General features: G+C 39.0%; 1 protein-coding gene across 8 annotated transcripts in view; it reads left to right on the forward strand.

The window, feature by feature from the left end:
* Positions 1–14,147, forward strand: part of RGS7 (regulator of G protein signaling 7) — a 265,953-nt gene that overhangs the window by 194,051 nt on the left and 57,755 nt on the right. For all 8 annotated transcript variants that reach the window (XM_009644704.2, XM_035900245.1, XM_035900246.1 and 5 more), the window contains 3 exons: positions 8,929–8,993; positions 10,839–10,915; positions 11,058–11,139. In XM_009644704.2, coding sequence (XP_009642999.1) covers positions 8,929–8,993; positions 10,839–10,915; positions 11,058–11,139 — 224 coding nt within the window. The remainder of the gene's footprint in view (positions 1–8,928; positions 8,994–10,838; positions 10,916–11,057; positions 11,140–14,147) is intronic.

The raw sequence follows: 14,147 nt of genomic DNA on the forward strand, positions 1-14,147 counted from the left end.
AAGCCTTAATTTCTCCCTTTAACAGTGTAAGCTCCCTGTCTGGATAAGTGCTGCGTGTAAACTTCTGTGGCAGTTCATTACTCATTTTGCTATGTGAAAGTTGTTGTCTCATAGCTGTTGCTGTCCAGCATTTTCATGAAAGCAAAAGTTTGTCCTTTTAAAATTTTCTTGATAATCAGCTAAGAAGTGAGTCCATATGAAGCTTCCTTCCTAATGATACCTTTTTTCCGCTTAATAATAAACTGGCAGAGACCTCTCTGTATTCAGCCTCTGCTGCTCAGTTCTGAACGCAAGCCATTGCACCTGGCTCATCTGCCTCTCCTCTGCCAAAATTTCAGTCATGCTACAGAGTACATAGTGCACAAAAAGTAATTGCAATGACATGTCATCTTTTTCACATACTGAAAATTTTCATATGATTTTCTCTCTAGAGTTTGTTGCCTACTTATGTGCCTTGCTTCAAATCCCTCTATGAAAATTTGATTAGTTCAGGATTTTTCTCATTCATCTTGCTGAACCTTTTTCCATGGAGTAACTGACTAGAGGGAGAACTGTGCAGAGGATGCATTATGTACTTTCTTTGCCCAAATGCTCAGGCAGGATTCCCCTGGTAGCAGCTTATTAGTAAGCGATTTGTGTTTGAGAAATATTAAGCCCTATTCTTACCTGAACTCTGCTAGAAAATTTCATGTGCTCAGCATCACTGGAAATCAATCCATAAGTATGAGTCAGTAGCTTGGGGCAAAACTGGTATCAGAGTAGCATTTTCTTCGATATAAATTGTCAGATATGAATAAAAATTTATTTGTTAAAATTTATGCCATGAGAACAAGGAGAAATTTACCAATATCATGTAAATAGTTTCTGGAGAGCTCTGCAGTTCTATAATCTTGAAACTTGATGCCCAGTTCCCATTTTTTCAACAGCTAGTGTCAACCAGAGTATGTCAGCAATGACTCCTCCAAACAGTCCTCTTAGGTCCTTAACAGAGATCCCTCCTTTAAGGACCTGTCTCAAAGTGTCTCAAAATTTGCTGGATATCTAGGTGTAGTATGAAACAGACTCTTTCCATCAAACTCAAGTAATATACTAAATTGTTGCTAAGACTGAATTGTGGCACCTTAAGTGAGTGACTTTGCTTTGAGAAACTACATATGCAAAATGTATTAACTAAGATCTTGGTGGCAGGACTAAGTGAAGAGTACAGTCTGTCAAGGAGAATAGTACTTCAAGAAAACGTGGCTGGGGCCAGTGCTTTCTATGCATAAAATTTCATCTGGGCAGAACCAAATTAAATGAGCTTTAGGAAAGAGACTTGCATTAGCAGAAAGATGGAGGAGGTGACTTACAAGATTTTTTTCCACTCTGAATTCATATCCCATCATAGTTCTCTGCAGAGATACATAATTCACTCATTAGGAGCTATCTCTGTCATATAAATGACGAAAAGAAAGTCTCACTTCAACAAGCATGTCTTGAATTTTGTTCTGATCCTTGCTAATTCTGACATTGACAAACCACTGCAGCGAGGGCTCTATAAGCAGGAGGCATTTCCTGAGAATGCTTTCCAATCAGCTCACCATTTCAGCTTTGTACTTACCTGAATTTTTCTTTCCATGAATGTGTAACTTATTACCATAATATGTGGAGCATGGAAAATATGTTTGGCCAATCCATTTGTATGCATGCATATGAAAAGGTAACTGACACAAGTACATGTTTTCTGCAGCATTATTTTAAAAGCATTACTTTAAACCCATTGATAATTTGCATCTATGTCCCCCTATAAATAGAGATAAAATTTCTTATCAGAATAAATTCTGATATTTATAAACATAACTCATAATTTTCAGAATTGCTTTCAAATTACCGTGTTTCAAATTACCAAGTAAATTAAATAGGCTTGTCTGTTTCATTATCAACATGGAAATTAGAGCTTTCAGGCCGTGAAGGGAGCAGTGACAACAAATGCTTTTTTCTATAGACATGCACTGTCTTGCCACTGATAGCCCTTTGCCAGGTGGCACTGAGTAATTGCCCTCTTTGTCAAGTAACGGCCACCTTCTGATGCCATCCCTGTAGGTGATTTTTGCAGTTTAGAAGAAAATACTCTCCCATCTTCTGACATCCTCAGCCTTGCCTTGGATTGCACATGCCCTAAGTGGTTTCTATGCAAAATCAGTGTAGTTGAATTTGCTGCACCTCCTCTTCTTAGAAGCTTTTTAGCAAGTGCATTTGAGTACCCCTTAAATCTGAGAGCCTTAAGAGGAGGTAGAAAGCTTTGGGTTTGGTGCTGTCATGATTTAACCCCAGCCGGTAACTAAGCACCACATAGCCACTTGCTCACTGCCTGGGCAGCAGGATGGGGGAGAAAATTGGAAGAGTGAAAGTGAGAAAACTCGTGGGTTGATATAAAGACAGATTAATAGGTAAAGCAAAAGCCACACACACAAAAGCAAAATAAGGAATTTATTCATTACTTCCCATCAGCAGGCAGGTGCTCAGCCATCCCCAGGAAAGCAGGTCTTCATCACGTGTAACAGTCACTTGGAAAGACAGACGCCATCACGCTGAACGTCCCCCTTTTCCTTCTTCTTCCCCCAGCTTTATATATGCTGAGCATGACATCATATGGTATGGAATATCCTTTTGGTCAGTTGGGGTCAGCTGTCCTGGCTCTGTCCCCTCCCAGCTCCTTATGCACCTCCAGCCTGCTTGCTGGTGGGGCGAAAGGCAGAAAAGTCCTTGACCCTGTGTAAGCCCTGCTCAGCAGTAACTGAAACATCCCTGTGTTATCAACACTGATTCCAGCACAAATCCAAAACATAGCCCCATACTAGCTACTGTGAAGAAAATTAACCCTACCCCAGCCAAAATCAGCATAGGTGCCAAAGCAGGATGTTAAATTCTTGAATGCAGACTGAAAGCATTATGAAAACATCATGAAGTATGAAATAATTCAATGGATATAATTTTAAATTAGATTTAACAACAGGATATTCTTTATCTGATCCCATAGTTTATATAGCCTGGGTGACCTCTCTTCCCTACCACTTTTTGTCATCCTGCAGGACCTTCCCAGGCCAACATCATCTGGGGACTTTTGTCTGTTGAAGATTAATTTGCCATTTATTCATTCTTAAGCTCTTTGGTAGTTTGAAATTTGGTTTCTTTCTTACCCTTGATTTATGTAAGGAAGTCCTCTATGCACCTAAATCTACAGTCAAATTGCATTCCTTAAATGTTATAGAAATAGTGTGATCAAAGAGTAAAAAGTAGAGAAAGGGAAGAGTATTTCAGGAGTTATGTTTTTGACCATTTGGCAATTTAGTGCACATAAACTATCATGTTCCTCCTAGCTTAATGTTATTAGAATTTACTAAAAAAAAGTGTAGTTCTTTTATAGATATGCGAAGCTGCTTGGAGACCCATTTGTCCATCTAAAAGTTGTCATCTTTTTTTTAAGACTAAGTGAAACTCAGTAGCTGTTGCAAAGAGCAAATTTTTTTTGTTGTTGAGTAAAAGCAAAGGTGACCTAAAGAAGGTATAAATAGCCCTATAAATTCTTATGTTTAAGTAAGATAGTTGATTTCATTTTCTCCATCCTGCAGTCATGTTCTGTGCCAACTATCCCATAATTCTCCATCTGATGCAGGCACTCGCATATGGACACAGAACTTTTGTCTGCCCGCAGGGCACTTCGAAACCCTTAGGCATTGTAGTATTTCTGATTTTCTTTGCTCTTTAAATACTGAATACATTGACTCTGAAACCAGAATTTTGACTCACAGCGAGTATAAATTTAATCTGGCCTCAGTGTAATGAGTGTTCACTGAACGCTACGCCCACCATCTGGGGCTGAATCAAGCTGTGACACCACTGGCACTGGGACAATTATATAAGGAGTTTAAGTTTGTGTACATGGTGGTGGATGTGTAGGTAGCATTATCCGTGGTCTTCAGAGGCCCAGTTGTACTTCCAATGAATTTAGCTGAGGATTTTTCTCTGCTGTGGTGAGAGGGAAGATAGAGCCCCTATTTAGCAACAAGCTTAAATTCTCCAGTTTAACTTAGAAGCTGAAAGCTCTTTTTTTTCCCAGTAAGTGTGTATAATATAATATGTACTCTGTCCAATGTCTTGATTCTAGAATGAAACCTGTCATTATCACTATGATCTTATTTAAGAAAAAAATCTATAGAGGTTTCTTAGGAGCTTTCAAGTACTACTGAACAGTCAAGAATAGGAAACAAAGGTAGCTCACCATGAAAATGGGTTATTTTGGCTATAGCTGTTTAAAAACTTACAAGAGAGAAAACCCAGACATCCTATTCATGCACCTCTCACTAGAACACTTTGCAATCTCACTTTAAGCTCTCACATTGCCCACGTTTTCTGAATGCCTGAGCAGAATTTTCAAGAGTGAGTAGTCTGTATTTACTGCACAGCTACCAAAGTGTGGTTTAGTACTGATTTGTAGTTCAAATGCCCATTTATAAACATCACTGACCATCTTTCATTATGAAATGTCGTGTATTAATATTGCCTTTAAAATTATTGGTGAATCTGTTTCTCATGATAATAAGTCACGTCTAAAGCACTAGCTATAGCATCTAATATATAATTCACTTCAGTAGATGCAATTATGTTGATTGCAAAATCTATCAGAATACACTGGCTCTAAAAATAAAAGTGTATGTGACAGTCCATATTTAACAAATTGAGGTTACTAATCAGACCTTGTTCCTTGCATATCATTCACCCATATGTTAAGGATTTTTCAGGACCCTTGTCAGGGAGTGGCAAGAGCAGGCAGCTCTGCAAGGGAACGTAAGCAAGAACTGTGGGTAGCAACAGTTCAGGCAGGAGCAGCATCCTTACCCACAAAGTCTCAAGTGACCAGGAAGGTCCAAGATCAAACCAGGAAGCCAGGGCAGTGCTGGTAAAGTTACAGGACTGGTTAGAGGTGTATCTACAATGTAGCTCAAGCTGGGGCCAGGGGAAGTAGCTGGGTTTAAGCTCAGCTCCGGGGCACAGGGAGCCTCAGTGGAGCCCCTAGATGGGCTGCTCAGGGCAATTACAGCTCCTTGGTGTACTGTGGGCCCTGACCAGGACCTTTGGGGTGTAGATAAATAGAGAATTATAGAGAGAAATAGAGGAGCTTTTAGCTGGAGACCCTTTCTGCGGATTGTACTTCTGTTTGAAGCTGTAAAAAACCTGACAACTCATACAAATCATGGGATTAGCAAAGCAGACACTCATTCTTTGAAATGCTGAGGGCTCATGACTCTGCTTTGAGAGGGAGACTGACTGACATCCTCTCAAGATGCTGCTCGCTACATGCAGTTACTTCACATGTGTTTTGGTGAAGAAAAGGAGCGGTACCTGCGAAAGATGGGAGCATCTGTATTTTAGATCTCACTGCTCTAAAAGTCAGAAGAACAAAACCTCATTTCTCTGTGTCTTCAAATGTTCTGGCTGAAAATGAGAGTGATTTTCACATTCTTCTTGCTTTCCAACATACTAGTGAATTTTGTTACAGGCAAGCCAAAGAATATGATAAGGAGAGTGTGAACTGGTGAACTCAAATTGCTGAGCTGCTGCCGGCTTCTTGTGTGACTACAAGTAGCTCTTAAATAGATCCTCAAACATGCACTTCTATAATAAGGTTCTAATTGTTAGCACATAGCAATGGCAGTAAATTGAGTCAGATTAGGAATGTCCTTCAGGACTGTTTTCTTCGGCATATTATGCCATATCCACACTGGCACATAGAAACATTTCTGACATAAAGAATCCAAGCCACAGGTACTATAACCTTTAGACTCCTGAAGGGGAGGGGATCTGGATATTCCAGAGAAAAAAAGTCTGAGGGATGAACATGATTTTTTTGAGTCTTGGCTAAGATCTGCTCGTAATGAAAAACAAATGTTCTTAGATGGACTGTTTGCTATGGAGTTGGAGCAAAAAGGGTCATTAACAGAACCCCACAGGGAAAATACTGTCAGCATGAAAGTACAGTCACACAGTGAAGACAAGAGTTTTCTTAGACACAGTATTAGATTAATAGTGTGTCAAGCTAATTCCTCTCTCCTGCTCCTGGTGACCTGGTGGTTGTTTTGTCAGTGTTGAGAACTCTCTAATCTGAAGACGCTTTTTTGTTAAAACCTATACTGACAGAAAGATGGACAGTCAGCCACCTCTGCAGCAACAATTTTTGTTTGAGGTAGCAGGAGATGCTAATCACAAAATATACCGACAATGGGGCTCAAGGAAGTGCTAAGCTAACTAAAGGTGCCCTTACAGGGACCGTGAGAATGGGGTTTACAAGGGCTTAATCAAGTGCAGAGAACTGGGAGTTTGTTTTGTTCCTGTTCAGATGGTATTATACTGGTTGAACTGGAAAAAAATTGACCCCTGGAATTCTCAGAACTGTCTACACACTTCTGTTAAATATGTATTTAATTGCTAATATTTTCAAGGGGTTTAGGGATTTTTTTTCTTGTTCAATGAAATAACTGATTTTGAAGGAAAAGAGGGGAAAATGCTTCACTAAAAGGACTGTCGTGGTTTAACCCAGCTGGCAACTCAGCACCACGCAGCCACTCTCGCTCACTCCCCCCTCCCTCAGTGGGATAGGGGAGAGAATTTAGGGGAGAGAATTGGAAAGAAAATAAAAGGTTAGAGCCGAGGGCTGAGATAAAGACAGTTTAAGAGAAAGTAATAATAATAGTAATAATGAGAATGATAACAGAATATACAGAATATACAAAACGAATGATGCACAATGCAATTGCTCACCACCCGCCGACCGATGCCCAGCCCGTCCCGAGCCGCGAGCAGTCCCCGAGCCGCGAGCAGTCTCCCTGCAACCGACTGACCGACTAACTCCCCCCAAGCATGATGTTATATGGTATGGAATAGCTCTTTGGTCAGTTTGGGTTAGCTGTGCTAGCTGTGCTGTACTCCCAGCTTGTTATGCACCTGGCCGAGCAGGAGAAGCTCAAAAAGTCCTTGAGTAGTCTGAGCACTACTTGGCAACAGCTGAAAACATCAGAGTGTTATCAACATTCTTCTGGTACTAAATCCAAAACAGAGCACTATGCTAGCTACTATGAAGAAAATTAACTCTATCCCAGCCGAAACCAGGACAAGGAGCTAAATGACATAGACCATTTCTCTCCTTAGTATTCCCTTACCACTGTACTGATTGTGGATGCAACATCGGTACAAAGGTTGATCCAGAATTCATCCCTTCATCTTTTTGTGACATGCCAATGCATTAGTGTAAGTGTATACTAATGTTAAAATTCATGGAAACTGAAACTATAGAAAATGTTTGTCTGCTATACTTGGTGTGTGGCTTGGGCTTGTATCGGTATTTGTAGATTTTGTAGACGCAGAAATTGCTTTGGAACCAGAGGGGGTATGGGAGTGCAGGGAATAGAGAAAGAGACCATGGCTTCTTATGAGAGTGGAAAATGAAAAAGTATGAAAGAAAATAGAACAGATAACACACACAAAATGAGGGAGGAAAAGAGAAAAAACTACATTAAAATATAACATCATTTTACATCAAGTAACACCTGTAACTGCAGCTGGAGTTATTAGAAGTGCTTGTCATCAGTTCCACTGAAATAACATCCAATGGAGTGAGTGTGCATGCATTTGCAGGTGACTTGTCAGAAATAAATGTTTCCATGGAGTTGTAAAATATAATTGGTTTGACTACCTTAAAAAAATCAAAGCTATATATAAGATGAGCGCTTTAGTGATTGCAAGAGTTAGGTTCCTATGTTAAGTTATTCCTCTTTGTTCCTGTAGTGGGCAAGGTGGCAGTCAGGAAGCAGGGACATTCCTACCCACAACCAGTAAATATAGGCTCTTCTTGCTGATCGTAGAGACCACAGGTTATCTTACTTACACTGATCAAAAGATTCTTCCATCTCACACGTGAGAAGGTGGTCTGAAATAATGAAGTGGGTAAAGATTGCACAATAAGGAATTGTGAGGCACTCACTGTCTTACTGGTAGGGGAAGCTGCGCAATATGCAGCGTTGATGTGAAGTATTTGTTGCTAAATAAAGTCTATTAGAAATGTACTTCATTCAAGGGTAATGGAGTGCATAAAGAATTCAGGATCAAGCAACGTGATGCAAACCACTGTGCTGTTTATGTAGTCTTAAGTTTGATTTGCATCCCTGCGTCCTTTCAGTATTCAGCTGTCAGTATTCCATTTTATTAGTTAAGATTCTGCTCTGTCTGAATGAGGCGGAGGCAGAAAAGCTCTTCTGAAGGATTTTGGATGTAGAAAATAAATGACTGAATATTTTTTCTCATTATATCTAATACACCATGCACTTTTTTCATGTTTTGGTCTCATAGAATTTTCTGGTTTAAATATTGGCTATAGCAGACTAATCTGTATGAGACTTGAATTTTATCTGGAATTAATTTTTAGCTAAATTCTCCTTAGATTGAAATTTTGTGCTTTCTAAATATAAAGTAAAAATAAATAAAACCATGTATACACGTTCTTAAAAACCTATTTGACTAATATAGCAGCAGCTCCATAACTCTTACGCATGATGAGTTGCACACACACAGTTTAAAAAATGTTTTTTCCATATTTTCTTTAATGTGCTAGTACCCTGGCCATTAAACAACCTCACCCCAAGTATGTCATGCATTTTGTATACAATGTCTGTTGCATAAAGCAGATTTTGTAATTATTTAATGAATCTCTGTATCTGACCCATCATTTTAGTTAGCATACTGGTAGCATTGATTATGTATTTAAAGCTTTTTAGAATAGGGTGAGAAATAAAACCAAAGAAAGCTAGCAGTAAAATAGAGATGAAGCCTCTAGATTTCTGGTTTGTTGTGTTTGTGAGATAGTAGAAAATTCTGTGTTATTTTATTCTGTTCCAGCCGTTTACCTCTGCAAGCGGACAATGCAAAACAAAGCAAGGCTAGAGCTAGCAGACTATGAAGCTGTAAGTACCTGGGGAAAAGTAAATTTCTCTGCTGGTCCTACCGAGCATGTGAAATAATGTTAAGCATGACAAGTATAGTCATTATGTGTGAAAAATTATTAGTTATACACTTTTGCCAGCATGTGGATCTAACAGTGCTCAGTAGTCATAAATGCTGTTTGAGAGACTGTAGTGAAGGCTGTCTCGGCAAAAGCTGAGATTTTGGTCCATCTCTAATCTTACTGTGCTCAGATCACCATGGCAGGATCAGAAATAACTGTTCACAAATCCCAGATACACCACGAGTCTTTGAAAGCAATTGTACTCAACACTGTGTAAGGTTTGAATGAAGGATCTCTGGCAACATTTTCAAAAGCACTTGGTAGCTGTAGAAATATAAATCTCATTCTTTACAGTGATGCTGGCACTTGAGCCCTTGTCCCATCAGTTAGATGACAGGCAAAGAGGGTCAGACTAAGAGGCACTTCCCACTCCCTGAGAAGTGTGCTGTGCCCCAGGCAAGGTAAGATAATTGGGGCCAGGAAAAGCCAGGAAAAGAGGGAGTTTGATTAGCTGATGAGGAAGGCACTTGCTAAGGAGAGAGATGTCTTGAATTCCATCCCTATCCCCCCAAAAGTTCCTGAATTTTTCATGAAAATGTCAACATAAAATTCATGAGCAGCCCTGGCTCTGCACTGAAAGCTGTCCAGCTGTGCTCTGGTGACATGATAGCAGGATAGTCAGCCAGGCCTCTCAACATGCCGAAAACTCCAGCCGCAGCACCATGCTGACACACTTTATTGCTTCTTCTGGCACAAGCTTGCTTTTTAGTGTACTGCACTGTGGGGTACGCATAATTTTATACTTACATGCCTTAGAAAATTCACCTCCAGTACAAAATCCATGAGAGCCTTTACTGGTATTGACAAGATCTCTAGAAAGTGTCATCTCCCTCTGCAGTCTTTATTTTCATTCATTCAGTATGTCATAGAGATACATTTGCAATACATAAAAATACAGTTAAAGCAACATTTTTTGTTAGGGAGTTTACGGACAATTTTTCACTTCGTCTCAGTAAAAGCAGTGCATAAAGGTAACGTGTCATTTTGGAGGAAGATAAGAACCTCAGCGTTCTCCATGTTAACGGACTGCATGCTGCTGCCATTGGAAAAGCTGTTATAGACAGTGAAGCTGTTCCAGCATCACTAGAGGAAACAATTTTGCTAACGTTTTACAAATCTTCTTCCTGTTATTGTTAGTAGGCTTTAATATACATACATTTCCTGTACAGTAGTGAAGAACTATAGAGTATATGTTTTTAAAATGAGGGTAGCTGTGGAGGTCTTGGAATATTCCTACAATACCAAAATATAGATAGCTTCTTATTACTGTATTTTAAATAGATTGATAGGCAGCCAACATTGTTCAATGTAAACCATTTGTATAGATGACTGATGGGAATTGTCATGTGGATCATCCAGTATGGAAAGTACTGCTGTTATCTTTCAGTATTAGGTACTTTAAAAACAAGACTGTTTCTTTGTATTATAACAAAATTATTCAGCCAGCACCCACTATATACAAATACTTCAGATATTCCATGTTCTGCAGGAGGTTGCATCCACCCTTGTCATCAGAGTTTCAAAACTAAAATTGTTGGGGCATGCAAAAGTAGATAGATCTAGTATTCCCATTTGGCATCAAGCAAAGACTTTATGTTGGATAAGTAGGGCACATTTACACTGGCACAGATATGACTTGTATTGCATCTTGGGAGGGTGAGGGGAGGAGGGAAAGACAAGCTAAAAGCTATTAAATAGTAAATAACTTACAACTTAACCCACTAAAATTGTGATGTATTTTCAGGAGAGTTTGGCCAGGCTACAGCGAGCATTTGCTCGGAAATGGGAGTTTATTTTTATGCAAGCTGAAGCACAAGCAAAGTAAGTTCCTTTGAAGATGAGGAGTTGGGGTTTTGCATGCTTTTTGAAGGGAGAAGAGGAGGGTAAAGTGATCGGACACTTCTTACATTTAAAATTACTGTCACCAGCACAGTTTCTTTTAAATATCCTATAACATTGACAGAGTCGACAAGAAGAGAGACAAGATAGAGAGGAAGATTCTTGACAGCCAGGAGCGAGCGTTCTGGGATGTGCACCGGCCAGTGGTGAGTGCCAGTGGGGATGCTCTTTCTGTGAGTGGGCCCATTGGTAAATGTCAGCCTCTGTGGAGCATTGGGGTAGCTTGGGAACAAGTAAAAGGGCTGTAGGGCTGGGGGTTCGGACCTGCCTCCCTCTTTTGCAGGATCATTTATGTAATTCTACTACTGAAGACTACAGATGTGTGTACATTCAGTTTGGGGTTCTCAGTGAATAGATTTGTTGTGTCTGATTTCTTGACTCAGAAGATACCAGTCTTTGAATATTACCATCTCAAAGGTTCCCAAGGTGTGACTCACACAACCAAAATTATCAGCATAGCTAAAAATACTTTTAAATAAACCTGACAGGTTTTTTAATCTGCTTTTTTTTTGCTTGCTAAGTCTTTCAACTTCACTCTGGTCATATTTCCAAGCTATTTTTAATGTACATAAAGGTTAGATATTGTTGGCTTTGAGCTGTGGTAGTCATACACTGTCTAAACAAGATTTGTCTGAGTTCCTTGTCAAAGCCCATCTGAAACAAAATTAAAAAAAAAAGGGTCTTATGTAATCAACTAGCTTTGAGAGCTAAAACTTTGAGAAAGGGTGTGAAATGTCACAAGGCTTCCAATTAGACTGTGATAACTCAATAATCACACTTTTTTTGCTTTACTACAGAATTATATCTGTTTCACTTACCTGGAGTTAAGCTTTCATTTTCAGTGTACAGAATTTGGTATCATTACCAATGAAACCAAATATGGACTATATCTTCCATTGTGACACTGGGAAATGACACTTAACTCAAACTGATTCTTCTGGGGAAGTAAAGTTAGGTGATGATACCTGTAGAAGAGGTGAATACAGTGAGAAAGTTTAGAATAAAAAATAGTTAACTTGGACATGGTCGGCTTGCATCTGTGACTGTGGAATTGAAAGAGCAGTAGAAGAAAGGGATTTTTAGGAAGGATTTAGAACATCAGTTAAGGAAAATAATTTGAAGTGAAAGACTCAAACCACAGGCATTAGATACAAGAAGACTGGGACATTATTGTCTAGTCATTGGCATAAAATAAGGAAGGAGGACAGAAAACAATCTGCCATCTGATGTCAATGGGAGCTACATACAGAATAGACACAGAAAGTTTCTGTGGACCTGAGAACTCTGAAGGTACAGACAGCTTTTATATTAACTGCAGAAATGGATCTAAGGGGTTTGAATCTGGGAATGAGATACTATTTCCAGGTTTGGAGGAGAAGATGATTTGTTGAAGTTTCAAGTTAAGATATAGGCAGACAGTAAGGAGAGAATTAAAGGGACCAGGGCAAGAGGAAATTGAATCCAATTAAGAGCTCTGGCTGAACCTGTGGATAAATCTCCCTGGTCCAGCAGATGTTTTTAATCTGGCTGCAGACATACCTAGGAAATACCAGAGGCAAAAGACTGCCTTACAGTCAGCAATGTAGACTCCTGACTTTAGGAGATACAAATAGAAGAATGGAGAGGTTCATACTTTGGCTAATCAGCTCCTCTCACTAGTTAGTGAAATAGTCATTTTGAAACCATTGTTATGAATTTACTGTTACAGTAAAAGCCAGAAGCTTCTATTAAAAAGAATATAAAATAAGGGAGGAACAGACTGAAAAGAGGAAGGTGATGCTAGAGCTAATTACAATTTCTAATGGCTTTTCAAGCCCACCAAAAGCCTACCAAAACCAGAAATGTTGCTGCAACTCTGGAGAGCTAATTTTGGGAAATTAGGTAATGTTTGGATAAGAATCTGGAGTTAATGCTTATTTTTATTTACAATTTTTCATCTTTTGATAAAAAATCAGAGACTAGGGACAGTGACAGTGTTGTTCAAAATCCCCCCCAATTTATTTTTTTTACTAAAAATGAATTTTGAGGACTAAATATTTCATTATTTGCTTTTTTTTATTTAGCTGAGTAAATAAATATTTTCCAGATTTTTTTTGCAGGTATCCTGGGACCCAGTTGCTTTATCTTACCTACCTGGCTACAGTGCTGGTAAAGAATATTTACATATAGAATATAATCTATGAATATTAAATCTGCATTTTATTTGAAAAAAGAGATACTTTTGAAAGGTGATGAAAGGGATAGAAGAGGAAGCTAGCCATTAGTCCAAAAGGACAGTGCAGCAGTATGCTATAGGAATGGGAGACATGGAAAAAGAACAGCTATATGACAATAAAACCAGGAGAGTGTAGCTGCAGAAAAAGAGCCTGATTTGGGTGTCAGAAATGTCACTGTGACTGGTAAGTTTAAAATAAAGGAAATGAACTCAGGTTTGATGTGTAAAGAGCATTTGCCTCAAAAAGCACCTTTATTTCATGGGTCCCAAAACAAAGTCAATCCTGGAAGTGGTTACAGAGGTCCTAGAAGATTTATGCCACAGTCTGAGAGACAGACAAATGCTTGAACGTTATCATGGCTGTTAATTTTGATCAGCTGGCTGGCCAGTGCCCACAACTTTTTCCTAGGTTTTAAGACAGGTGATGCTTGGAGAAAGTGGATTTGGAGAGGAGTTTTTCTAAATAGTCACCTGTTCCTCAATTTTCTTTTGAGAGGCAGTTAAGAGAACAGGTTAGATATATCACCAATCAGTTTCCATTCCAATATTTATTTCATTGCCATTTAATTATGCATTTAATTTTTAATTTTGGTGTGTATTTTAGTGTAATGTGGAGTGTAATCTTGGTCAGTTGCTGCTTTATGTAGAAAGATCTTAGCTTGCAGCTAGGAAGAACATGACTGAGCTTCAACTGTAGCTACTGCAGCCTGCAGAGACATTCCCAAACAACTTTTAATCTTATTAGGTCAGATACCAATCATAGTAAAACCATGGAAATGTGTGTCAGGGACAGCTGTATGAACTACCTTGAGATCCTGAGCAGCAGACCTAGGATTATTTCTAAGGTATAGCCAGTACCTAACATAGGTCTGAGATAAATATTATTCACATATAATGATGAATTTCTCTTTTTGATGACAGAGTAAACATATCTTAAAA

This window comes from Egretta garzetta, unplaced genomic scaffold (genome assembly GCF_000687185.1).
Source record: "Egretta garzetta isolate BGI_Z169 unplaced genomic scaffold, ASM68718v1 scaffold248, whole genome shotgun sequence".
Lineage (NCBI taxonomy): Eukaryota > Metazoa > Chordata > Aves > Pelecaniformes > Ardeidae > Egretta > Egretta garzetta.